Genomic DNA, 25390 nt, shown 5'->3' with positions numbered 1-25390 from the left:
AGTTGCTGAGCTTTGTCGAGGGGAGCACATATGCACACGTCTGTAATCTTGCATCCTGTAATCTTGCATCAGTGAGTGTGCCTGATCCTGTGCCAGCCTTTTAATTTCCTCTCATTTTGGTCGTATTTTACCATGGCAGATTATTCCAATTATATTGTGTTTTTGTACAAGTGTGTGTGTGTGTGTGTGTGTGTCTGTGTGTGTGTGTGTGTGTGTGTGTGTGTGACCCTGACAAAAGACGACTGGGAAAGACTGAGACATCGAGAAAGAGTGAGAGAGGGCCAGCGAGTGCTAGAATGACTGTGGAAATTCCCAATGACTACACAAGAACAGCCTATTGGAACAAACACCCAAACAGCCGCATACTCCCACCATCTCTCTCTCTCTCTCTCTCTCTCTCTCCCTCTCTCTCTCTCTCTCTCTCTCTCTCTCTCTCTCTCTCTCTCTTTCTCTCACACTCATGTTGTAGGGTGACCTCACCCAGGCCACTGCCAGCCCTTTTCCTCCAAATGGAAGTCAAAATAAAGGCTTTGTTGCTGTTGCGATCCGACGTTGAACGCACAGAATCTAGTCTACAATGCGTGAGAAATCTACCCTGTCGCATGTTGAAGTAGCTGGAGGGAGTACAGTGGAGAGATCAGGCGACCTGTAGTGTGTGTGTGTGTGTGTGTGTGTGTGTGTGTGTGTGTGTGTGTGTGTGTGTAAGATGGGAAGCCATCCTCTTTTGTGTCTGCATGCCATATGAAGACATGTAGGCCTCATTAAAGGGAAATATTTGTATGCTGGATATAGAAAAGAGACAAACTGAAGCAAGTGACCTTGGATGTTTATGTTTCTTTCTTCTATTGTCCTTTTGGTCTACCTTTTTTTTGCTGAGCCTTTATCTTAATAGGGTAGACTAACCCACGCAGGGTTAACCATCTTGAATCTCAATCTCAGACATGTCTGCATTGGATTACTCATTATAACTATCAAAACACACTTTTTATTAAATAGTAAGTATCAAGCAAGGTCTGGAAAGAAAAAGAAGAAAAGCAACCATGTCCTTCACTTTCATGAAGCAGTTCATCATTTTTCAATCGTTGCTGTCTGGTTTTAAAGTGACAATTGTTGGAATTAAGATCTTGTTTTGCGTTTACAAACAGGCACACACGGACACGCTTGCATGCACACTCTAGTGGATCAGGCAGACATGGAGGGTGAATGAGAGCATATGTCAGATCTTGAGCCAATGTGATAGTCAGTGCAGTGTAGCACACTTCCAGGTATGACGTCATTTTTATTCTCAGCAATTTTTGATTATGAAGATAATAAATGACCACCTGTCTTCTGCTTCTCTCTCCTTCTTTCCAGCCTGTAACACTGAGAACAGAAGGACAAGGGAGACGGAAAAAGCAGAGGAAGACAACAAAGGAGTGCCTTAGAAGAGAAAGAGAGAGGACCGCCACAAAATCTGCACTTTGTGAACAGTGAAGAAGAGATGAGACCATTAAAGAAACACAGAGGGCGTTCTCCCACATTAACTCGAGGCAGAGGGGGGAGAAGGAGAGGGGGCTCTCATTCCCTCCAAGAGAACGACCCCAAAAGAGTCAAGAGGGAGACACTCGTCAAGACCACACCGCATACACCCAACGCGCCCACACACAAACAGACCCCAGCCACAGCCCCTAACTGTAATGATGAACCAATCACAAACAGCAATACCCCCACGAGGGAGGAGTCTACTGAGACGAGGAAACCTGTGGAGTCAGTCGAGAAGGAAGGAAAGGAGGCAGAAGAAAAGACTGAAAAGGGGAAGATAGGGGGCACAAATGGAAATAGTGCTGCGTCCACTGATACTATAGCATTTCCTACCTCTGCCCCAGCATCACTCTCCACAACCATGCCAACTGTGGCTGCTAATCACAACCCCAGTTTAGGCTCAGTCTCTAGTAGGAAGACAGCCACATTTAAGGCTCGTATACCCAAGAAAAAATACACATATGAGCACTTTGCAAGTGCCCTGACTACCGTTCCTACCTCCAGCCCTGCACTCGTACGCAACAGTTTCTGCAGTATTAACAGCAAAATCAGCGAAAGTGTGAACACGCCCAATAATAACTTCAAGAGTAGTAACAATATTAGTAATAGCATTAATGTTAGCATCAATAGTAACAGTAACACTACAAGTGGTATTAACAACGTGACTAACAGTAGTGCTGTGAGCCATAATACTTTTATCAATAGCAGTAATTGTAGAAGTAATAACTGCTCAGGTAATCAGCCATCATTGCTTACTGCGGATAGTAAAGCTACAGAAGCAAACCATTTTGTTTCCACGGAGGATAAAGCCCTCAGGACAGCAGAAAAAGATTCCCAAGCCGGGGAAAATGAGTCAGAGGGGGCCTCTAACTCAGTGCGCTCCTTGTCCACTGATACAGCTAGTGAACACTCGGGTGACCTGGACACGATGGAAGCAACAGGACCAAGCCTTCATCAAAAGAACTACCCAGCTCTTCTCCATAACTCGCACCATAAAGAGGCCAGTCTCTCAGAAGAGCTAGCTGAAGCTCTGGCCAAAGGCATGAAAAACCAGAGAGTTCTTGCTCGCCAGATAAAGAGGACCATGGAGAGTGGGGTTGGGGCTTCCGGGGACAGAGGGGTTAAGGACGTGGTCTCATGCTCTGTGTTCAGACCAGGGGTGGTGCGTAGGGTGAGTGGAGGTACTGTTGAGGTCCAGCTCCAAGGAGTGGAGACTCTCGTTAAATATCCTTTCCATGGTGGAACGGCGATGACGTCGTTATCAGGGGCTGAGAGCACTGTGGAGTTAATTTTGGATGCCCCCCCACCTGGCATGGCACCTGTGGCTGTCAGGACCCGAGTGTGCGTGCCCTTTGGTGGAGAGGAGGGAGGTCCTCTGCTGTACAGAGAGGGGGTGGTCACTCAGGTGGACCCCCACCCCGGTGTGTCATTTCCTTACCAGGTGCTTGTGAGTAATGATAGAGAGACTCTGGACAATGGAGGGGTGGGAGAAGAGAAAGAGAAAAGGAAAGCTAATGCTCAGGCTGTGTGGGTGTCCCGACAAAGTCTGAGGCTGCTCACCCCTCCCTGGGACGTCCCACATTTAGATGGTGGGAGGGCGAAGGAGAGAGAGCGGGAGAGGGAAAGAGAAGAGAGAGAGCGGAGGGAAGAGATGGAGGTAGAGAGAGAAGTGTGCCAGTTGAGTATTGGGATGGGGGTGCTGGGAGGGGGAGCAAGGTTAGACCATGGTTTTTCACATGAAGGGGTGACAGGAGGGCATCCCTATGGAAATGCACATCCACCAACCCATTCCTCCATTGTGACTTCTAGTGTAGCTGGAAGCACAGTTCATGGCTGCGGAGATAACTACTCTGACAGAGAGCGACAGAAACAGCCAAACACTCCAGAAGAGGACGTTGAGGTATCTCGTTTTAACATGGGCCACCCTGTTGGTCCTAAGCCAAATACTGGGACCTCTCAGCACAGAAACATAATCTCCAAGCCCAGTTGCCACCCCTCTTCCTCACCCCATCTTTCTATGGTGAGGGGTTTGGGACCCCCACACCTATCCACCCTAGCCAGTCCTCAGCCACCCCGTTCGCCTGCCTTACTTGGGTCAGAATTGAACACCACCACTACAAACCTAAAGACCACTCCCACTCAGACCCCCACTTCTGTTGGGGGGTCCTCCTCTACCTCCTCTCGCTCCAGGACTCCCCTCTCATTGGCTCAGCAGAAATACAAGAAGGGCGATGTGGTGTGCACCCCCAATGGTATCCGAAAGAAGTTCAATGGTAAGCAGTGGAGGAGGCTGTGCTCGAGGGAGGGCTGTATGAAGGAGTCTCAGCGTCGAGGATACTGCTCAAGACATTTGTCTATGAGGACAAAAGAGATGGAGACAGCAGGTGGAGGGGTGGGAGGAGGCAGCAGCTCAGGGACAGTCACCCCTGACCTGCGGGGGAGAGCGAGCAGTGAGTTTGAGTGGGACGACACATCGAGAGAGAGCAGCGAGACCAGCAGCAGAGGAGACTCCAGACCCCGCTTGGTGCTCCCCTCCCTCCTCCCCCATGACCTGTCGTCGCGCTTTGACTTTGATGAGTGTGAAGCCGCCACCATGCTTGTGTCATTAGGGAGCTCCCGCTCTGGCACCCCGTCCTTTTCTCCCATCTCCAACCAGTCACCCTTCTCCCCTGCCCCCTCTCCCTCACCCTCCCCGCTGTTCGGCTTCAGACCGGCCAACTTCTCCCCGATTACTGCCTCCCCGGTCCTGCAGCACCGGAGGCACAGGCAGCCCAGCGGTACAGGGGGAGGAGGTGCAGGGGGGAGTAAGGTAACAACCCCAGCTGGAGGAGGCGAAAGGGAGAGACATACAGGTATCCAGCCCTCCTTCCACAGCAATCTGACGTTTACAGTCCCCATGAGCCCCAGCAAACGAAAGCCTGACGCTCCTCCTCCACCACACCTCCCCTCACACCACCACGATTACACATCCAAAACAGAGCTGGAGCAGGGGGACCTAAACAACTCCTTCAGGGTGCTGTCTCCCCAGACACCAGCTTCACTCTCCCGCACACACACACCCACCTTCTCCCGACCCAGAGGAGTGACCACTCCCTCCTCCAGTAGGTCACCATCCTCCACTGCGGTCTCTCCTCCTCCTCTGCTGGTGTCTCCTACTCCTCCTTCTCCTCTCACTCCCGATGCAGGGCATCGTCGGGTTGTCCCTGTGTCCCAACAGGCCTTGCGGGACTCCCCTGTCATTGTGAGGAATCCCGAAGTCCCATTGGCAAAATTTACAGAGTGTCCCTTAGGAAGAGGAGGAGGAGGTGGAAACGAGGGAGGGACAGATAAAACCTCATCTAAAGACATCAGTCTAACACCCCTCAGCCCTCAGCCAATATCAGGCCTCCAGGTTCCCGTCCCCATTAACGCTGCTGCGGCCACAGTACCCAACGGCACAGTCCTCTTGCGTAGCCCAGCTCAAACTCTGGTGCTTGTGTCCCCAACACCCTCCTCCCTGCCCACCACTGACACCCCTGCCACCCCCCTGCAGGCCCTGTCAGTTACGGTCAGCACACCAGTCGCAGCTCCCACTCCAAGTAGCACGGACGGCTCTGTGGACAGAGAGGAGAACAGGGGGACGGAGTTTGGGGGTGAGGTCCAGCAGCCAGTTCCCTGTCACCCTTCTCCCACCGCTCTGCTGCCCCTGATCCTGCCGGCTGAAAGCCTTCACCCCGTCCCACGAAAGGACATCATCATGGGACGTCCTGGCACAGGTGAGAATTTCCACACGTGTGGGGGTGTTTTGTGTGTGATGTCAGTGACCTTGAAGGAGTGAGGAGAAACCTTTGAGGTTTTAGTTGCAATATGGGAATTGGGCTGCAGTTAGAAAACAGGAGATATGTTTAATAAGCTCATCACATGATAAATATGTTTAGTCTCTGTTTAAAAAAAAGAATGAAACAAAACAAAACACATGAAAGAAAATATATCTTGTCAATGATAAAATAATATTGATTACAATGGAACCTGAATTAGAGATAATGTGTTGAAAATGTTTTTGTGTGAATAATTACACAGAAGGTAGATTTCCCTCTTAATTGTAATCTTTTCAGTATTTGAAATATCATTCGAATCTGTCTTCATGACATACAAAAGTGCTGCTGTACATACAAATGAAAAATTAAGGGAATATTCTCCTCTATTTAATTTTTAATGAATCCCAATTTTTAGAACCTAACAGCCTCATGGGAAAAATTTTCTGCGATGTCCCCAGTTGTGTGGCATAAATAGTTAGGGGCTTTTTTCCCCCTCTGTGTAATTGATATCTTTTAGTTTGTATTTGCAATTGAATTACTATCCATAGAGTATACTCATTAAATTCAACTGTTATTAGAAATGCCCATACCTTTTTAAAGGATATCTTTTTTTGTAGCTGTGTGGCCCTGTAGAGTCAACTACTGACGCACACAATGTCAACTCGCAATTGATTGAGACGAAGCTCTGTTTTCTGGCCTTGAACTAGCAGGTGAACCCTAATTTTGCAGTATAGTAGTGATGATTTTTGTACTCATGGACTCCACATGTAAATGCAGTGAGAGTGCAGCCGCTACGTCTTGAGAAAAGTAGAGAAACAGAAAAGAAAATGTGTTAGGTGAAGCTACTGCAAGTTGCATAAGAAACAGACTAGAAAAAATATGATTAAATGTAGCTACGAGTTCCTCTTTTTATTTTGTACACACACACACACACACACACACACACACACACACACACACACACACACACACACACACACACACACACACACACACACACACGCGCACACACACACACACACACACACACACGCACGCAGATTGAAGGAAAGGTAGATATACTGAAGCCTTAGTTTTAAAAGGACATTATCCTGTTAAATAAAATAGCAAATACAAAGGACCATGCTACTTGTTTCTCTCTATATATTTATTTTTCTGATTATCAAATACTCACCAACTATTAATATACTGTGTTGTATTCATCAAATAAATATATTTCAGTTTAACAACCATTCCGTCAACAATCAGGATCAAAATATTAAAACTGCTGCATAATGTCTTTTAATTTAACATAGTTTGTCTGGTAACGTAAAAGATAATGATAATGTATTAGAGGTTTTGATTCACATTAACATCCCACGACCTGTGTGTGTGTGTGTGTGTGTGTGTGTGTGTGTATTACCAAATTAATAATGAAATTGGCTTGGATTTTACAGTAAATGCAAATGGAAAAGGGACACAAAATAATTTCTGTGTATGCGTATGTGCGTGTGTGTGTCTGTGTGTGTGTGTGAGAGAGAGAGAGAGAAAGAGAAAGAAAGTGCAAAAGAGAAACTGTTTGCATGGTTGTTTTTGTGTTTTCTATTGGGATTAGACTGTACGTTATACAGGATTAGCTTTGTCGAGTCCCTCTTATATTCCAAGTCATTATAGACAGAAACTTTGTGGCTGAGTGTTTGCAATCATACCTACACTATGCAACAAGACACAATGTAACAGCATGGATTTATAATAGAAAGGAACAGGGAAATATGATAGAAGATAAAAAGGAAAATAACGGAGGAGTGAAGAACTGTAGCTGTTCTCTGCTTTAATAGCAGTGCTACACAAGGAATTAACATTTAAAGACGAAAGCAAAAGTGGGTATGGGAGGTGTGTGCTACATGGACTGTATGTAGGCCAGTTTCCATCAACTTGTTTTTGATTTTGTGTTTTAGAGAGAGAGAAAAAAAGAGGATTAGATCATAAAGAGAATGAGGAATGCCTCAGAGAAGCCGACGGCGTAGAAAAGCGGAGGATTTGACTGCAAGTTTTGTACAAATCTTGCAGTTTAATTTGAAAAGTCTGACCAACATGATTATTATAAGTGTTTGCGTGTGACTTCCTGACCCCAGCGATTCTTATCTTCTTCCTCACTACAAACAGTTTCCGCTGACTTTTGCCGTGCGTATGTTTATGTGTTTGTTTGTTTATTAGTGACTCATGCAACGATATAGTGGCCTTGGCCTCTAAAACTGAGGTGGTTTGATTCTAAATGTGTTTGTGTGTGTGTGGGATATATGTTGTACGTTACAGTGTGTGGGTGTGTGAAAGATTCTTTTCTCAAGCTCCTGTGTGGGAAAATGCCGTACTATAAAGTGTGTGTGTTTGTGAGTGTATGTGTGTAACATTATTCATCGTCAGTTGAAAATAAGAGCCTACTTTTTAGTTCTGTTAGGTACGGACATATAGTATCAGTTAGTGTCATTCACTCCACCAGAGCCGTTTGCCCTCGGCGTGTTTGTACTGTGTGTGTGTGTGTGTGTGTGTGTGTGCGTGTGTGCGTGTGTGCGTGTGTGCGTGTGTGCGTGTGTGTGTCTTTGGACATTCACTCTCTCACACTCATGTTGTAGGGTGACCTCACCCAGGCCACTGCCAGCCCTTTTCCTCCAAATGGAAGTCAAAATAAAGGCTTTGTTGCAGTTGAGACCCAACGTTGAACGCACAGAATCTAGTCTACAATGTGTGTGTGTGTGTGTGTGTGCGTGTGTGTGTGTGTGTGTGTGTGTGTGTGTGCGCGTGTGTTTGGACGTTCACAAGTGTGACAGAGAAGTGGACAGGAAAGGGAACGCTGTCATTTTGAGTGTACGGTTCCTCCTCAGATCCCCATTTTTTTTGCAGCTGAAAGGACGCTGAATGAATACCACCTCTTTGTGAGTGTGCGTGCTGATCAAGGAGCACATCTGGGTGTTTCTTTTGGTAGAGTTAGAAAGAGTGTGTGAGCTTCTGCATATGGTCGTAGGAGAGTGAAATACGAGGGAAAGTGGGAAACACCGTGCTCCTGTGTGTGTGTGTGTGTGTACTATCACACGTGTGGTATGTTTGTGATTTGCAACTTTTTGTAGGTGTTAGTGTCTTCTTAACAGCTTGTGAAATATAAGCAAATGGTAAACAATCCGTTTTCTTTTATAGGTTCATTTAATTATTTCCTAAATTATCTTTACTATGTTTCAGTCAGAATATATCATTGTAAAAAATCTTGGTATTGGGAATTGAGTCATTGGGAATTATTTAACATAGGTATTGTAAACCCTGTGGAGAAATAATGCTGACACTTCTTGGAGTATATTTGAATAATAAATATGTGAATCTTTGTGTAATGATAATACATTTACCAGAAGAGTACACACATATGATGTTGGCCAGGATTAGATTCATGTGAGAGTGAAATCAATGAAACACAGATTTTTTTAAATGCTCCTACATGTGCTTATCTATTCAGGAAGCCTTTTGATTGAACCGAACAATTAGATGAATAAATAAAATGGTAGTAACTTTTATTTCATCAGAAGTGAATGAAATCACTGCAAAATATCTGGCAGCTAATAAAAGGACAATATTTCAGCAAACCAATATAGTTCTTACAGTTTATGGATCTTATAGTAAAGTGCAGATTTAATGTGTAAGAAGACGAAGAGACGTGATACGTAAGGGAGCAGGTTAATACCTTCAAGAGATAAGTCGTTTGTGAGTTCCTCCTCTCTTGTCTCTGTTACGTCCATTATAATCCTGCACATACACATTTATATTCTGTGTTTTTGTTAGTTCACTCACAAAAATAAGGCATCCATTTCCTGGCTCAATTAAGCTCCTCACCTGACACTGACACACACTTTTAAAACAGAGCTGGGTTTGCTCCTTGTGTGTGTGTGTGTGTGTGTGTGTGTGTGTGTGTGTGTGTGTGTGTGTGTTTGGTGTGTTTGTGTGTGTGTGTGTGTGCATGCGTGTGTGTGTGCTTTCCCACCTAAGACGCACTAGCGAGTAAGTAAATTAAACGTCTTTCCTGTAACTTCTGTCGAATCGAAACTGTTAACGGAACAAGCAGAATAAGTGTGAAGGACGAGACCGTTTTTTTTTTTTTTTTTTAATTTTATGGTGTCACGTGTGTGTCGCATGCAGTGTGTGTGCATGAAAGAGTAACTGAGAGTCAATCATTGAGCACCGGATATGATGTGTGAGCGCCAAATGTCTGTTGCCATGGCAACAAAGCAAACATCACACTGATGAAGCCAATACATAACACAGAATATTCACAAATAGAAATGTGTGTGTGTGTGTGTGTGTGTGTGTGTGTGTGTGTGTGTGTGTGTGTGTGTGTGTGTGTGTGTGTGTGTGTGTGTGTGTGTGTGTGTGTGTTGGGCACGTGTGCTTGTGTCACTTTCCACTGAGAGAGGAGGAACCTCAACATGCTCACATGCGTTTACGCACCAACATTTGGTTGTTATTGGTGGCTCCTCTTTAGTCCGTCTTTGGTGGTTTTAGTCAACAGAAACGATGCAGGATAATCGGAGGGTTTCCTCTGAATTATTTAAGCAGTGAGTGAAGTGTTCCAGGTCAAATATCCTTTATTTTTAAATCAGCTTCTTCCACTTCTACTACTGTTTTCTGTTAATATGAATCCTTTATTACCTTTATTATAAGCATTTATTTCAGTAATATTTTAATTTTGCGTTCTTGAGTGGCAACTCAAGTCAGTGAGAAAAGTGTCCGTGGTGTTTTTATAGAGAGCACCTAGATGACATTGTTGCTGTAGAGGTCTTAAAGGAGTCTTGTGTATTTATTCTCCTGTATCGAAATCCAAGTTTCAACTGAAACATCCGTTTTTCTCTATATGACCACAAACTGCTCAGCATCTCACATTCTGTGCTGCATGATTATCCTTTAGCATATTAAATGGATGTTGTATGTTTCAAAATGCTCACAGCTAAAAATGATTGAAATTAAAATGACAATATTATGAAGTGTGCATGCTTCTCTATCTCTGTCTCCCTGTGTGTCACTCACACATGCACTTGCAGTTTGTGCGACACTGAGTAAACATGTCACACTTAAGTACACGTGAATACACTTTTTGCGCTGTTATTTTGGATATGTATATTTCTCTGCCCTCTTACTTTCTTCCGTCTCATTCTTTTATTTTTATTTCCAAAAAATTATGACACATTTGTTTTAACCCTTTGCTCCATCGCATTGCAGTGTTTTTCGCTTCCCCTCCTCTCCACTTCGCTCTCTTCATCCTGGTCTACCCGGATACGGATACCCGGGAATAACATCCCCACTCCCTCCCACCCCTGCTTTACGTAACGCTTAAAGCCCTGCATATCCTCCCTGGCCATGGCAACAACCACATCTGGATCACACAGCCATCTAGACTGGCACCAAAGCACACGAGAAGCCCTCAAGACTTACCATAAAAGTCATGTGCAACAATAATCCTATTTCCTGTTGGGCAAAGCGTTCTTTGGGGAGATTCTCAAAATGCACTGATGCAGTGGGACTCCTTAGTCTGAGGTGGCTTCAAGACTTTGACTGCGTGCACGTAAAGTTAGACTGATATTTAGCTTTGCTTCTGCAGGATCTCAGTTGAACCCACGCTTATTGTTCTCAGGAGATCACACTTTTCATGTGTTCCTCATATCCCAAAGTTTGGACTGAGAGCAGTTTTTATTTAGCTCAGGAATGTCTTTTCTCTCCTTCATCCCACTCTCCTCCTCTCCTTTCCTGCATCTCAAGCTCCACAGTCTTTTAAACTGGTTTACTGCTGCTGCCCGTCTGCTGGCCATTTATCTGCAGGCTAGTAGTGCCCCCAGATGGCCAAACATATACATTACAAGTTCCTTCACACAGTGGATGGAGGGATCTGGCTCTACAAACACTGGTATAAAGTTTGCCTTTCATGTGCTTTCCCTAATGCTAATTATTCGCTGTTGGGAAGAGACAGTCAGTGAATCTGCATGTGTAGCCACAGAGTGTAAATTGTGTTTTGTGGGTGATGAGATCTACTCAGCTCCCAGTAATTGTGATGCAGTCTTCATTTTACAACATTGAACTAAATAGGGAGTAGCTGTTATTTTTTTGCTTCAAAAGAAACAAGATCAAAGCCACGATCGAGTCGACGGTCTTAAAAAAAACCTCTTGTTTCTCTTCCCTCTGGGTGACCATGAGCCCCGTATAAATGATGGCTTAACTTTATTTTGATGCAATAGACGGTGATGGTCAGTGGCAGACTGGTGACCACGTCGACACGGGGACATAGCCCAACATAGCTGTTGCTATGGTAACTGCAAAGGACTGGTGGATCGAGTTATAATTGGACGGAGCAAATGGTGGGTTGTGGGAGGGAGAGACACAGAGCACAGGGGTGGAAGATGAATTAAGGGATGAGAGAGATGGGATGGGTGAGCGAGCGAAGGCGGTGCTCCGCCTGCACCGTACCAGCGTAGGTAACTGGGAGGAGGAAAAGTTTCTTTTGTGAGGTCACGTGGCGTTTGACAGATGTAATTGGGGGTAGAGACATGCACACATACGCACATTAAAAGCATGATTTCTGTAAGAGGAGACAGCCAATGAAAGCTGCTGAACACCTACACAGAAATTGCACTGCCAGCACGGCAGCAGGGAGAGAGAGTTTAGCTCAGCTGAGGGGGAATTTCTCTTCTACTGTTTTTTCACACCTGCTCTCTTACTCTTGCCGTTCTTCACCGCTTATCTCTTTTATATATGACTAAGCGCTAGAACTCTGTGGTTTCCCACCATCGTCTCATGTCTACCTCCTCTGTGCAGCTTTGCAAGCATGCAGTTAACAGATTTTGTTATCTAACATCTCTTTGTGCTCAAATTGCTGTTGTATGACGAAATTACCTCTGAAGTGACAAAAATATGATTTTTACACAATCGTATTGGCAGTATTTTCTTGTGAATTAAACCAGAGTTGAGGTGTGTTCAAACCAGGCTAAAGGGAAAACTCCTCAATCGTCTCTGAATAATTGTTCAGACGAAGTTCATTACCGAGGACTTGTAGTGTTTACCCAGGGTTGTGACCACTGAACAGCCACAGTAATCCCTCATCTCTCCACCCGTGCCCTCTTTCACCCTCTTCTCAGCCAAGCTGTCCGACTCCCTCCGCTTAGCACATTGTGTTCACTGGGCAGACTTGTTGAGAGCTTGGTGCATTTGTCAATCTCCTATTTTCTCTCTCTCTGCCTCTCTTCTTCGAATGCCTATTAGTTTAACCCTGTCTGGAAACTCCCAGTCTTAAGAGAAGTACAGACAGTCACCCCATATTTTTACATGATGCAAGACGTTTTACTCATGCTAATGATTCAAGATACAGCCGAGGGAGCTCAGGTGCATTGTAAATATGCTTCGTTTTGTTATAGATATTAGCATATTATTTATCTTGTCTTGCATAGTTGCAGAAATGTAAACTTTCCAGCGTTTTTGTTAATTAGAGAAGTGAAACCAGGGACTGAGAGGGTTAACTTTTTTACTACTGAGGAGGACATCAGCTGCCAGTGGCTCTCACAGCCTCATTGGTCAGTTACCGAGCTCCTGATGAGCTGACTGGTTGGTAATTAAGTCCCTCCCAGTATTGTATTTGTCTTATGGACAGATGAGCTAACCTGAGCATGACTTCTTGACATACACTATGTTGGGAAACCATATCCACAAGTCTTCTTACTTTCTGCCGCATCTGTGTTATACTTAAAAAATACATGTATCTTTAAATGCTTTCCCTTTGTCTCTAGGTGCCTCCCTCGTCTCTGGCCTCCCCTCACCCTTTCTCCCGTTAAGAGAAGTTCTGTTTTAACAAGTTGTTTTCTCTCCGCCCACTCCCATCCTCCTCCTCCTCCTCCCTCCCTGACTCTCCTGCTGAAAATGACTCTCTGTCTATTTTTACCCTCTGGTCCTCTCTCCACCCATTTTCCCTCTCTTTCTAACCACCCCTACTTTCCTGTTTTCAATTCTCTTCTTCTCTCTCTCTCCTTCTCCCTGTGAGTGTTGCATCAGAAGAACATTTTAAATTATGTCTGGAGGAGGCACATTTGCATGATGGAAAGATGGAAAAAAATGTTCGGGGATTTGAAAAGGGCCTTTTATGGTGGAAAATTACATCACTTGCCTCTCAACTGTGTTCCTAATTAGCGTTGCCAGAGAAAAGATTTATAAACCCTCTCATGAGTGATGGTTTATAATACACTACATGTCTGCATAGAACAACTTTGTGGGAAAACACACAGATAGCACGCAGAATGGCCTGAATACTCATATAAGCGTATAGGTTTAATGGGTGTAGATGTGCATTGTCATCTTGAACCCAGAGCCCCCGTCTTCATCCACCCCCTGTGTAGATTGCATAAAAAGACCAAAACCAGCTGGAAAGTAAACAGTACATAGCTCGCCAGCGCCTTCCTGCATCTGATGGTCTTCATGGGTATTAAAGCTTTAGCAGAGCATTTGTAAGAGGGAGGGATCTTGTCTGACTTCTGTTAAGCCATTGGTTGGCCTACATCTGAGTGTCGGCTTTTGATTTGTGTTTCAACGCATCAGTCAAGGTTTACTACGACTCCTGCACCAATGAAACACGCGTGAGGTGGGCTCTCCGAAAGAAACATAAAAAAAAACACATTTTTGATAAATTACTTGAACGCCAACTATTGTTTTCATACAGCTACAATAGATATAAATAATGTTAATGCATTTATTGGTATTGTGCATTGGAGTTAAGTGAGTTTATGTGGTAATAAAAGGAGCCTTTAGGTTGTAAAGCCGGTTGAGATTAGCATATGACTGGCATTCCAGTGCACACTCGGACCAATCAGGGTTCGCGGCGGGCAGATGACAGGGGGCCGCCTGGGCCAATAGGAGAGCGGGATTCGCCGAGGAGGGCGGGACAAGGCTGGGCGAGGTTGACAGTACGAGAAGGGGAGGGGGCGAGTGCAGGGGGGGCAAGCAGCCTAGTTTACAACAAGAGGAAGAGGGAGGGAAAGAGAAAGAAAGGGCCAAGGCTTGCGATAGAGAGAGAGAGAGAGAGAACGAGACAAAATAAGGGAGTTAACTCACTAAAGGAGGACTTTTCTGGACCAAAACAACACGCGTAAAACCAAGAGTTAACCGAGAAGTGGACGCGCCGATGTCGTCCGCACGAACTTGCTAGCTAACCTGCTGCAGACGGACGGATCTCACCAACACGGCTTTACCCTAGCGCTGCCGGAGCCCCCCGTCGGGTTCAGCAGGTCCAGTATTCAGGGCATCTTCGACCACTACCCTGAGGAGGAGAAAGAACCGAGACTCGTCCCCCCTTTTTTCCTCCTATAGCCGACCGGAGCCAGGAGTCCTCATCACCGTGGTCGCTTTTCACCGCTGTGTTGTAGACTCATCAGTTGCTATAGCTAACGTCAGGGTCTGTAGGTAGGACAGGAGGTAGATTAGAGACTACCAGCAAAGAGCTTTTGGGGTAGAGACGATAGTGTTTGTTACAGCTCCTGATAATCAAACTGATGGGTAGTGTTTTCTTGTAAGCACTAATGTGATGGATGGATGCAGCAGATTTACAGTCACACCTGCTAATGCCTACAGATAAACCCAAGTTGGTGTCTGTCGTTTCTTTTTACAGGCAGGTGCTGAACTAAACTGTCAGGTTAGGACAGGTGCATTATAGTACAGTTCCGGGAGCAGGTTAATGGGGACAACGAGTCAGGATTAGGTGTTGATGCACTTTATTCTTTGACAGCCAGTAACGTGTGAATACGCCTTTTGTAGTGGAGACATGAGAACAATTGCGTTTCTTTTGCCTCTGTTGTCTGTGCGGCGGGTGCACGACCAGGGGCGTGCCCGAGAGGTTGGTCCAATTTGGAAGCGGTGCACTTGAGGCTCCGGTTGTTGCAAGGGGCAGCTATAGATCTGTTGGTTTATTATTATTATAATTACAATCATTATTATTGTTATATGAAACAGCACGCGTTACAGTCCGTGTTTAAGTGAACAGTGCATGATAATAAAGCAGCTTCTTGCCAAGTTAGAGCTGTGATCGCACCCCAGTTTGCTTGTTGCAGTGTTTCTTGATCAATACCTGATCGGAACCCTGTTACAGCGGGTTCACTCCTCAATAGCTGCCAAGGCCACATGTCTGCAGCGGTGTTGTAGTGCAGAACAAGGTTTTGACATGGCCCAGAAAGACTGCGTAGTTTCCGGGCGGAGGTTTTAATCCAGGACCGTGGATGGACCAGAGGCCTTGTTAACCCCTTCACGACCAGGCTGCAGGAGTAATGTAAACAAACAGGGAGAGAGAGGGCATCGGGGGTAATTAGACCAAAGGGGAGGAGGAACCTCGCCTTCGAGCATAATCATCGTTTCAGTGGGTCGTCCATACACTGTTGCATTCTTACAAATGTAACCTAAGTGTTGTGTTTTAAGTCAATCGTTTATCGTACATTTTGTCCACTGATGTTTGTTACATGTGCGTTATTAGATTGCGTTATTGTGCGATAGGGAGAGATGGACTCTACTTGACAGACATTTAGTTTTTACTCGCATTGGGATAAAAGAAAAAGAAAGAGGATCCCTCTCTCCCTCCTCCCAATGCTACAGCTTCAAATCCCCATGATGCAGGGTGATGATGCGGTAATTGTTATGAATGATGACCGCAACCTGTAGGGATGAAACGGATACAGACACCATTGAGCACGTCTTCATCTGTGGGCTTCTCAGCAATATCAGCTCGAGAGTTTGGATCAAATATGTTTCTTTACCTGGATTTCTGTGTGTTGTAGAAGAGTGACTTTAAAAGGACTTATTGGTATTATTATATTTTTTTTGGAGAAACATCAAGGATTTCATTCAACCATGTTCTCATCAGAGAATCCCCAGTATCTCCGCCCAGGATTAAGCATGTTTGGTTAGTCCATGTCACTTACTGTTTATAAAATAATTAATATCCTTTTCTTTCAGATTTGTTCCATACAGCAACATTTAATTATTGTTTACTCGTAGCATTATGCAACAAAAGCCTCATATGAGACAGATTTTGTTACTTTAATGTTTTTGGGAGAATTATCCTTAAAAGGTTGGGTTTTTTTCAATAATGGAAACAAAGATAATTTGATTTATTCAATCCCATACTCATTTGTGGGGGTTCAGAGTGTAGCAGCTTCTGTTCTCCATCCAGCCTGTTATTGAGAACAGAGAGTCCTCTTGTACATCTGCTGTTGTTGGAGTGATTTAACCAGTTGAGTGGCTGGAGGTGGACTACTGTGGCAGTCCTGATATTTCTATTTCTAAAAAGTACTGATATTGTTTTTATTCTGCGAGGTAGTTAAATGCATTCACCCAGTGTCCCCAGATATTAACTGAACTAAATGAAAGCCAGTAGTGCGATGCATTTTAGTGAATTTATGTGTTGTTATATCACTCCAAGATAATTATTAAAAAAAACATGTATGGTAACATTTCAAGCACATTTTAAGAAATGATTAGTTTGTGATTGGAGTAGGAATGCGTCTCTGGTGGGAGTTTTGCACAGAGGGCCCTGATTCACCAAATAAGGAAGTAGCATCTTGGTTATCTGAATGTAAGATTCTTTTGAATGTCATTGCTGAGTAAGGACTCATTTATAAAGCTCTGGACATCAGATGGTGTTGGCTGTAATAAATAATGTTGTTTTCCTCTGCAGTGTGGACCAATGTAGAGCCCCGGTCAGTTCCAGTCTTCCCCTGGCATTCATTGGTCCCTTTCCTGGCACCCACCCAATCAGATGCTTCTTCTCAGCCAGGAGAGGGCCAGCACCCAGTCAACCACCCCCAAGCAGCCAGTCTGAAGACAGGTACTGAATACGTTAATGTTTGACCTGATCGCTGTAGAAAATGTGTTTATCACCAGTTTCATATACCTCTCCTTGGATTTTAATACTGTTTTGAATACCATATATTGTTGACTTTGCCCTGAACATGTATGCATCTCTGTGTTGTTCTTCCTCAGAGTGTCAGGGGGTGGCAGTGCCATCACAGGAGCCCGCAGAGGCACCTCCCATTGTAGAGAGAGGTCCTCCACCCAGGCCTCCCCCCTCTTCTGATGAGCCACCTCCAGAGAAGGAGAAAGGAGATGCAGAGAGGGAGAGGCCTGACAGCGAGACAGAGAGTGATGTGGATGACCCGTAAGTGTGTTTTTTGTTGTTGTGTTTTTACAGTGAAAACTATGAGGTGACATGAACACATAAAGTTGCACACTGTACATACACTCTTTTCAGAGTCTGTATATAGAAAGTGGTTATGTATTTATCCAAGCCAGCCTTCACAGTGATTTTCAGTGTGGTACTCTGTACCCACACATACAGTATGGGAGTGTGATATTTTCTGTATCCTCGCACTAATTTGAGCAGAAGAGCTCAATGCCAGAACAAAGCAGATGGGAACAAAAGCATTCCATCTCTGGGCTCTATCACTATATGAAAGGCAGTGGCCAGGCTGTTAGCCTTTGAAATGGATGAGCTATCTGCTGAATCTGCTGATGTACCTCATCAGAGACAATCTACTTGTGCTCTATGTCTACATCTGATAGACTTACAGCGCTAAGTTAGATATTACTAGTTACAAAGTAGAATATTTCCCAGTTTAAGATATGAAACAGGGAAAGTAGCACTTAAGTGTAAGCCTGCATGTGCCGATCATCCTCAAGGAAAATATCTAATTAAGATTACAAACTGAGGACTGTTTTTGTCTCCTTTTAGCTTCCTCCCAGGAGTTGTACCAGAGCAGCCTCTGTCTACATCCCCAGTAAAGAGACGCACTCAGTCCCTCAGTGCGTTGCCCAAAGATGGGGATAAGAGCAGCCCTGGAAAGGTATTCTTTTCAACTGCACCTATCATCAACTTCAAACCTCACAATGTTCGTCTTACTAAAATATGTCTCTGTTTTTCCTGCTTACTCTTTCAGAGAGAGAAGGACCACATCCGGCGACCAATGAATGCATTTATGATTTTCAGTAAGCGGCACCGAGCATTGGTACACCAGCGGCACCCGAACCAGGACAACAGGACAGTCAGCAAGATTCTTGGGGAGTGGTGGTATGCTCTGGGACCTAAGGAGAAACAAAAGTACCATGATTTGGCCTTCCAGGTACACAGAGGCAGTTGCATACAAAAAAACTGCACAATTTAAGAACTGTGACATACAACCGAATGCTTCTTCACTAACTTACAGTAGTACAGCTGTTATATTTGTGCCTTCTTTTTCACTTCCTCCCTCCTTCTCTTTTCTGTTTCCAGGTAAAAGAGGCCCACTTTAAGGCCCACCCTGACTGGAAGTGGTGCAACAAAGACAGGAAGAAGTCTAGCTCTGAAGGCCGTGGGGTCCCAGGGGGAAAAGACATCAGAGAGAGGAGCATGTCCGAGTCCACAGGTGGGTTTCACTCAACTTTCACAATACACATACAACATACACACTTACAGTATTTTTATCCGTTCCAGTCCTTTAACAGTCCTCATTTTTGCCCCTATAGAACCCCATTCTGTGGAGCTGAAGGGGGTTGGTCAAAGTCTGGTGGGCGTGTCTGAAAGGAGCACAGAAGTTCATGTGGGACAGCTTACCCGTCCCAGAGCCTTCTCTCAAAGTGCCATACACAGCCTGGAGCGGAGTGACAGGGGAAATACACAGGCCCTGGCAGAACTGGCACAGGTAAGAGAGGAGCACAGTTCATAGACCTGGACAGATGATTCTGTAATACGCAATTGTGCAATTTGTAAATAATGTAAAATAAATTGGAGATCATTACCAGTGCTGGAGACACAACAGTGCTCTGCTGTTTTTGTTAATATGACTTGATTAAAGCTACTGCAACAAAATAGTTTTCTCTGACATTTGCTTTTCACAAACATGGGAAACTGTGACTTTCTTATTGACAGTGGAATACGAGGCATTTTCACACTTAATACTGTTGACTGTACAAATTCTAAAACACATGCCAATGAGAAATCACTTGCTTTAAAAGCATCTCTGCTACAGGATCTCTCACTTTTATTTTTTTCAGATGTGTGGGGATGGTGGCAGTCAGTTTCCGAGTCATGCTCCACCCCTGTCGCAGTCCCAGCGTGGGGTCAGCGAGGACATGACCAGTGACGAGGAGCGCATGGTTATCTGTGAGGAAGAGGGAGACGATGATGTCATTGGTGAGAAATCAGACCTACTCTATTCATGAAACCAAATGTTAGATTAGATTTATTTAAGTGTTCGTACACTGCTTCCTGTGTCACTGACCCACTTTGTAGATTTCCAGGAAATGCATGTGGAATTGGTATTCAATGGTACAATAGGATTATATAGTTCATAATGTGGCTAAATTGTGTCCAGTTTTTGTCCACTTCCATGTTTTGATTTAAAAGATCAGATGGCACTGATAACTGATTTAGACACTAAGTACACACTGACTTGATGGGACTATACATATCAAGGATTGTCAAGTGTAGCTGTAGTGTATTTTGCTTTTCCACAGAGGACCCTTATCCTAGCAGTTCCATAGACCTCAAGTGTAAGGAGCGAGTGACTGACAGCGATAGTGAGAACGGTTCTGGAGACGAAACTGATCGGAAGGTAACCGGCTTAAACAATCGTTTCTACTCCTGTTATTAATCTTTCCAATGTATCTTGTCACTGTACAGTATTTGCCCTCACTTACATTCTTTTCTCTGTCTTTCTTTTCAGAGAGTTTTTGCTCCAGTCATTTGCTCCTCTGCATTATCATCCTCCTCACACCATACCCCTCATGGCAGAAGTGTCTCACTGTCCTCTTACCCCAGCAGCAAGCGTTATGATGAAGGGAGATCAGGAGGAGGAGGAGGAGGTGGCTTTTCAGATCACAGGAGGAAGGACAGAGGAGAGGGAGAGGGTAAGGACACTTTTGGGGGAGAGGGGGGAGGAGGAGTGCAAGCCACATCGCTCTCTCTCACTTCTGGCCTATCAGTCATCTCCACTTCTCCAGCTGGAGGATATCCTTCCTCATCAGTAGGTTCACTGGGGGGGAACCCACTCCTGGGCATTGGCGCTGTAAGGGTGGCGCCTACGGTGGTGACCAGTGTAATGCGTCCTGTTGTCAGCACACAACTCCCCATCGCCAGCAAACCCAGAGATGGAGGCACATCATCCAGCCCGCATCCTCCAGAGAGGAAGTCCCTGACACCCCATCAGCACCCACAGCTACTGATAGGAACAGGAGGCGGGGTCCCAGCCACAGGGGGTGGGTACTACTCTTCATCATCACCTAATCCTTTAGGTGCAGGCGTGGGCCCTGGTGGTGTAGTGACTAATTTGGTGTTAGGAGGGGCTCTGTCTTCTCAACCTGCTCTACAGCTCATCACCCCCTCCCACCACCCTCAGCCTTCCCAGCAGCAAGCCTTTACCTCCTCCACTGTTTCAGTGCCGCATAGCCAAACCAACGGGCCCTTGCCTCTATCCCTGCTTCAACCCCAGTTCCTTCCCACCTCGTCCCCTGTGGGTAAGGCCATCACACAAGTTCAGTATATCCTGCCCACCCTACCTGCCAACACCAACCCCAAGAGTCCACCTCAGCAGCTCAGCCAGCCAACCAGTATCTTCAACCTGCCCGCAGCTCCACACACACACATGTCCCTGGCCAATGGAAAGCAGCAGGGGACAAATTCACTGACAGGATATACGTCCAGCTCAGCAGTGGGAGTCATCAGCCCGGGAACTAGAGGTAAGTTTTAGAACTGCAGTCATCACAGTAAGTAGAGTCATGACTCGGTGCATGCAGCTATTATTCTGTGGTGACTCCTGATAAAATGCCCATTCTCCCTCTTTCTCTGCCTCAGTGCAATCACAGTCTCCAGTGCTCCAGGGCAAAATGCTTGTTCCCATGGCAACAGTACGGACAGCACCAGCCCCAGCCCAGCAGTTTCCCATTGTGGCCCCACCTCTTCCGATCCAGAACGGTGCTCAGACAGGAAGCAAGGTCAGTGAGAACTTCACTGAAATGAGAACTTTATAAATTGTGTACATTTTTTTCAGTAACAAAAAGTAAACGCAAATCATTAACTCACATAACTGTATTTATGGTAATTTTTTTTATGGCTTCCTCTTTCCATGTCAGATCATCCAGATAGCTCCCATGCCTGTGGTCCAGTCCCAGCTGCCTCAGGGTGGAGCAATTCATCCTGCCAGCCCCTTCCCTGTAACAGTGGGCACGGCAGCCGTGGTGGCTCCGGGGTCAGCTCCCTCCCAGGCTGTAATCCTGCCGCCAGCTCCTACCAGGTGGAAAATAACAAACTAGCTGCCATGAATTAACGAATATGGATCCTATACCTCTTGAACATAAAACACCACCCTTTTTTGCTTTTTCGTTCTGCACGGGGGGCATCCACTTCATACAAGCTGTATACACAGACTGCTACAGCAATACTAGGTCAAATAACAGCTTCAAGGCTCATAGTCTGTGCTGAAGTGGTAAACGTCATCACTTGGGTGCACCTGAATAAAAGAAACGGAGCAGTGCAGATTATTTTTCAGGCCAAACAGTTATTCTAAATTGACTTTTTTTGAAATGCCTTTTTTCGTGATTCCCTGCCTAGTACCCATTTTACTTTCTTGAGACTAAACCCAACCACCTGCCACTGAAAGAAAGCTTTTTTCAGACATGCAATTCACCTGTAAATGCACTGTCGTTTGAGCATGTTGCTGTCATGTTTGCAGTATTTTGTGTTTTTCAGAACACAAAATGGTCTAAACATTTGACTCGTGTGACCTTCTTAGCTTTGTAGAACATTTCAGCCCAATTCTCAATTCTGCTTTAATAAACCCTTTACAAAGAAAATACTGTACAAAAGCCCATTTTAACATATATTAATATATGTGTTTGTATATATATATATATATATATATATATATATATATATATATATTTATATATATATATCTATATACATACATATATGGGCCTAATTCTGTCTAGTGAAGCGCTGTATCTCTCTGTAACACTTGACTTGTAACACTCTATAATTGAGATCTTGAAAGCCCAGAAGCTGTTTCTTTAACAGATAAATCAACCCAAAGATGTTACAGATCTGAGGACTGAAAGGGGCTATAAACAAATTATGTATCAGTAAAGCTTGAATCAGCTCTGACAAGCAGGCGCCCATTTATGAACATATGCCAGTCTCACTCTTTCCCCAGGATACTGTTGATCTCAGCAGTGGTTCTATTGTTGTTGTTTCTTTGGCGTTTACAGAGGCCAAATATGTGTTTCTGTATGATAGAAAACCAACTGATGAAAGGATTCACGTATTGTTTCAGAAAATTTGGGATAAGGCGCTCTGTTTGCATATGCTGTGTACGTGCTCCAGAATAGAAAATTAGAAAAAGGAGGTCCAGCTAGGGCTCATCCTCTTAGTCATCCTCTTAGTCAGTTAGTCGACTAATTTGTTGTTGTGGTCTTAGTCGACTAAGATTATTTTTGGTCGATTAGTCATTTTTAATGCTTTTTTCATGCTGAATGAATTTTAGGAGCAAATCGCTGGTAAACACAACATTTAAAGTGGAGCTTTTGCATGATCCCCATTGGACATGATCAGATACGTATTCAACAGTGAAACACGTTTCCAGATGAAGCAGTTTATGAACAAGGGTTTAAACAAGGCAGTTTTATTGTGGACTTGATTGTGGTTATAAGTGGCATAAAAAGCTCCATGTAAATGCAGATAGTAATTATGTCTTTGCTGATAAGTGTTTAACAGTTATTTTTTTCAAAATAATTATGTATTTTCCTTGTATTTTATGGATTTAAGTAACTCCAGTTAGATTCTGGGAATTGATAGATGATACCAAATAAAAGGAAGTTGTGTTGTTTTTCGTTTCTCGATTTCTTAAAGCGTAGCGAGCAGACAGTAGGAGAAACAAAAACTCCAGCAGGGGTGCAGCTGTAGCAGTGCAGCTCTATTCTGGATCTGTTAGTCATGCTGCTGGTGGCCCTAGTTGCCTCTGCCTGCCACCCCCACACTACCTTTCAGCTCATAGCACACACACCAACACACACACACACACACATACACACATACAGCACTAGTCATCCAGTGCTGCTCGCTGTGATGTACACTCACCCACTGACCCTTATTGCGGCACATCTTTTTTGTCTTTTCCTTTCCTTCCAATATTGTCTCTGTTCCTTTCATTTCTCTTTCTGGCTCATTATTGTACCACAACACCTTCTGACACCTTTAATTACAAATGTCATCTTCCCATCTTCACTCTCTCTGTGCCTTCTTCATTTTTATTCCTCATATTTCTCTCGTCTAATCACCTCTTCCTCGTGCAGGATCACCTATGTCCAGTCCACTCCAGGGGTCCCATCCAGTCTGCCTCTGGTCTCCACGACAACAGGCTCTTCAAACCCTCAGCAAGCCCTGTCGGTGCCCGGATCTGCATATGTGCCATCACCCTTGGCAACCCTCGGGTTCACAGCCATCGCACCACCTGGACAGACACTGGTTCAGCCCCTGATCGCAGGTCAGTGCTGTGGAGCGATCATTGTTTCTGTTCTTTCTATAACAATTCTGTGTTTTTCAAGTCTTTTGTGAAATTAGCTAAATGAACTACAGCAGGGGTAGGCAAACAGCGGCCACATCAAGCCCTCCAACATTTCAACATTTCATAACTTATATTAAAACTTTTTACATGTTTTTTATGAATCTACTGTGGGTAATAATGTAAATACAAAGCTCGTTTAACTCTCAATAAACAGACCTCATCATCAACTTCTGGCCCAACATGAAGAAGGCATCCAAACCATGGATACTATAGCTGTATACTACAGCCTACATGTATACAGTATATACTTTATACTAGTCTTCATGGTATAGTCTTTTATCGAAGAACATACTTCACCATTTTGTACTAACAGGAAATTATAAAACATATGGGACGTCAATTAAACTGCAACTTTTGGAACGCAACTGCCAATTAAACTTCACAAATGGACATAGAAATGTTTTTCCTAAGATTTAATACTTTTTTTGGTTTTCCAAGATCTTTTACAATCATCTGAAATTGTTTTTATTTTTCCAGCTGCGAACTGCTTCCCCATTCCCTTCATTGTGGGAAAATAGTATTTATCAACTTCACTCTGAAAAAATTGACCATATTTAGTATGCTTACAGTAATTTTCTTTCATTGTAAACACACTAGTGCACATGCTACGACTTTAGCCTGTTTGGCCAAAACAGATCTGTATTAACAACTTTCATTCAACCATAAAGGAAATATAAAGACCATTTCACCGTTGTAAACATAAACATATAAATGTGCCCCAGTTTATTTCCTGTTGTGGTGCATGTGGATGACACATGATCAGGAAGTTTTACAGACCCAGGCTGTTGCCTAGCAATAGAATTTAAGTTTAACTTTAAGAAATTAATAAACAAGAGTTTTTCCACTGTGCCTTAAACATTTGCTGACCTCTGAACAACAAAGTTTAAAAACTGACCCCTGAACCACAAACCACATTTATCTTTTGATTGAATACAAATTCAAACATCTGTTGTGACAAAATCTTTGGTGTCCAGTTGTTATTGATATTAGTTAAGTACCTCACCATCTTAAAACCCCATTTACAGGGGCAAATCTAGACTGACAATTTGCAATAGATAATTGATCTCTGATTTGTACATTAATAGGCAATAAAGAAGCATTATGGACATTTATTGGTGGGAAAATGTTGCCACAGAGAATGAAAAGAATATTTGGCCTCTTGTTTGTCCTGTTTCCTTCATCCAGGTCAGCCACCGCTCTTAGCCACAGCTCAGTCTCCACAGCCCTCCACCTCAGCCCCCTCCTCAGCCTCTGGGGGCCAGATAGTCACCGCCATCTACCCTCCTTCACCTAACGTCACCATGGCAACAGGGGTGGTCTCCATGACGGCAGTACCCCCCAGCGTGGTCTACTCCGTCTCTAGCACTTCCAACGCTTCCCCCCACATCCTGTCCAAACACATAGCAACCCCCGCCACAATCACACACACACATCCGCAGCCCCATC

The 25390-nt window shown here is 44.4% G+C and overlaps 1 protein-coding gene across 1 annotated transcript in view; it reads left to right on the top strand.

The window, feature by feature from the left end:
- cicb (capicua transcriptional repressor b) overlaps window positions 1–25390 on the top strand; it is a 33929-nt gene that overhangs the window by 4769 nt on the left and 3770 nt on the right. Inside the window, exons 2-15 of the mRNA XM_083917797.1 lie at window positions 1354–5276; window positions 17029–17178; window positions 17334–17508; window positions 18082–18193; window positions 18287–18469; window positions 18619–18751; window positions 18852–19027; window positions 19380–19518; window positions 19842–19939; window positions 20051–21062; window positions 21178–21317; window positions 21456–21616; window positions 23673–23863; window positions 25130–25379. Of these exons, the coding sequence (XP_083773923.1) occupies window positions 1481–5276; window positions 17029–17178; window positions 17334–17508; window positions 18082–18193; window positions 18287–18469; window positions 18619–18751; window positions 18852–19027; window positions 19380–19518; window positions 19842–19939; window positions 20051–21062; window positions 21178–21317; window positions 21456–21616; window positions 23673–23863; window positions 25130–25379 (6716 nt within the window). The 5' untranslated portion in view covers window positions 1354–1480. The remainder of the gene's footprint in view (window positions 1–1353; window positions 5277–17028; window positions 17179–17333; window positions 17509–18081; window positions 18194–18286; window positions 18470–18618; window positions 18752–18851; window positions 19028–19379; window positions 19519–19841; window positions 19940–20050; window positions 21063–21177; window positions 21318–21455; window positions 21617–23672; window positions 23864–25129; window positions 25380–25390) is intronic.

Source organism: Echiichthys vipera (genome assembly GCF_963691815.1).
Source record: "Echiichthys vipera genome assembly, chromosome: 8".
Lineage (NCBI taxonomy): Eukaryota > Metazoa > Chordata > Actinopteri > Perciformes > Trachinidae > Echiichthys > Echiichthys vipera.
The sequence above is the reverse complement of the archived record's forward strand: the minus strand, read 5'-3'. Positions and strand labels throughout refer to the sequence as shown.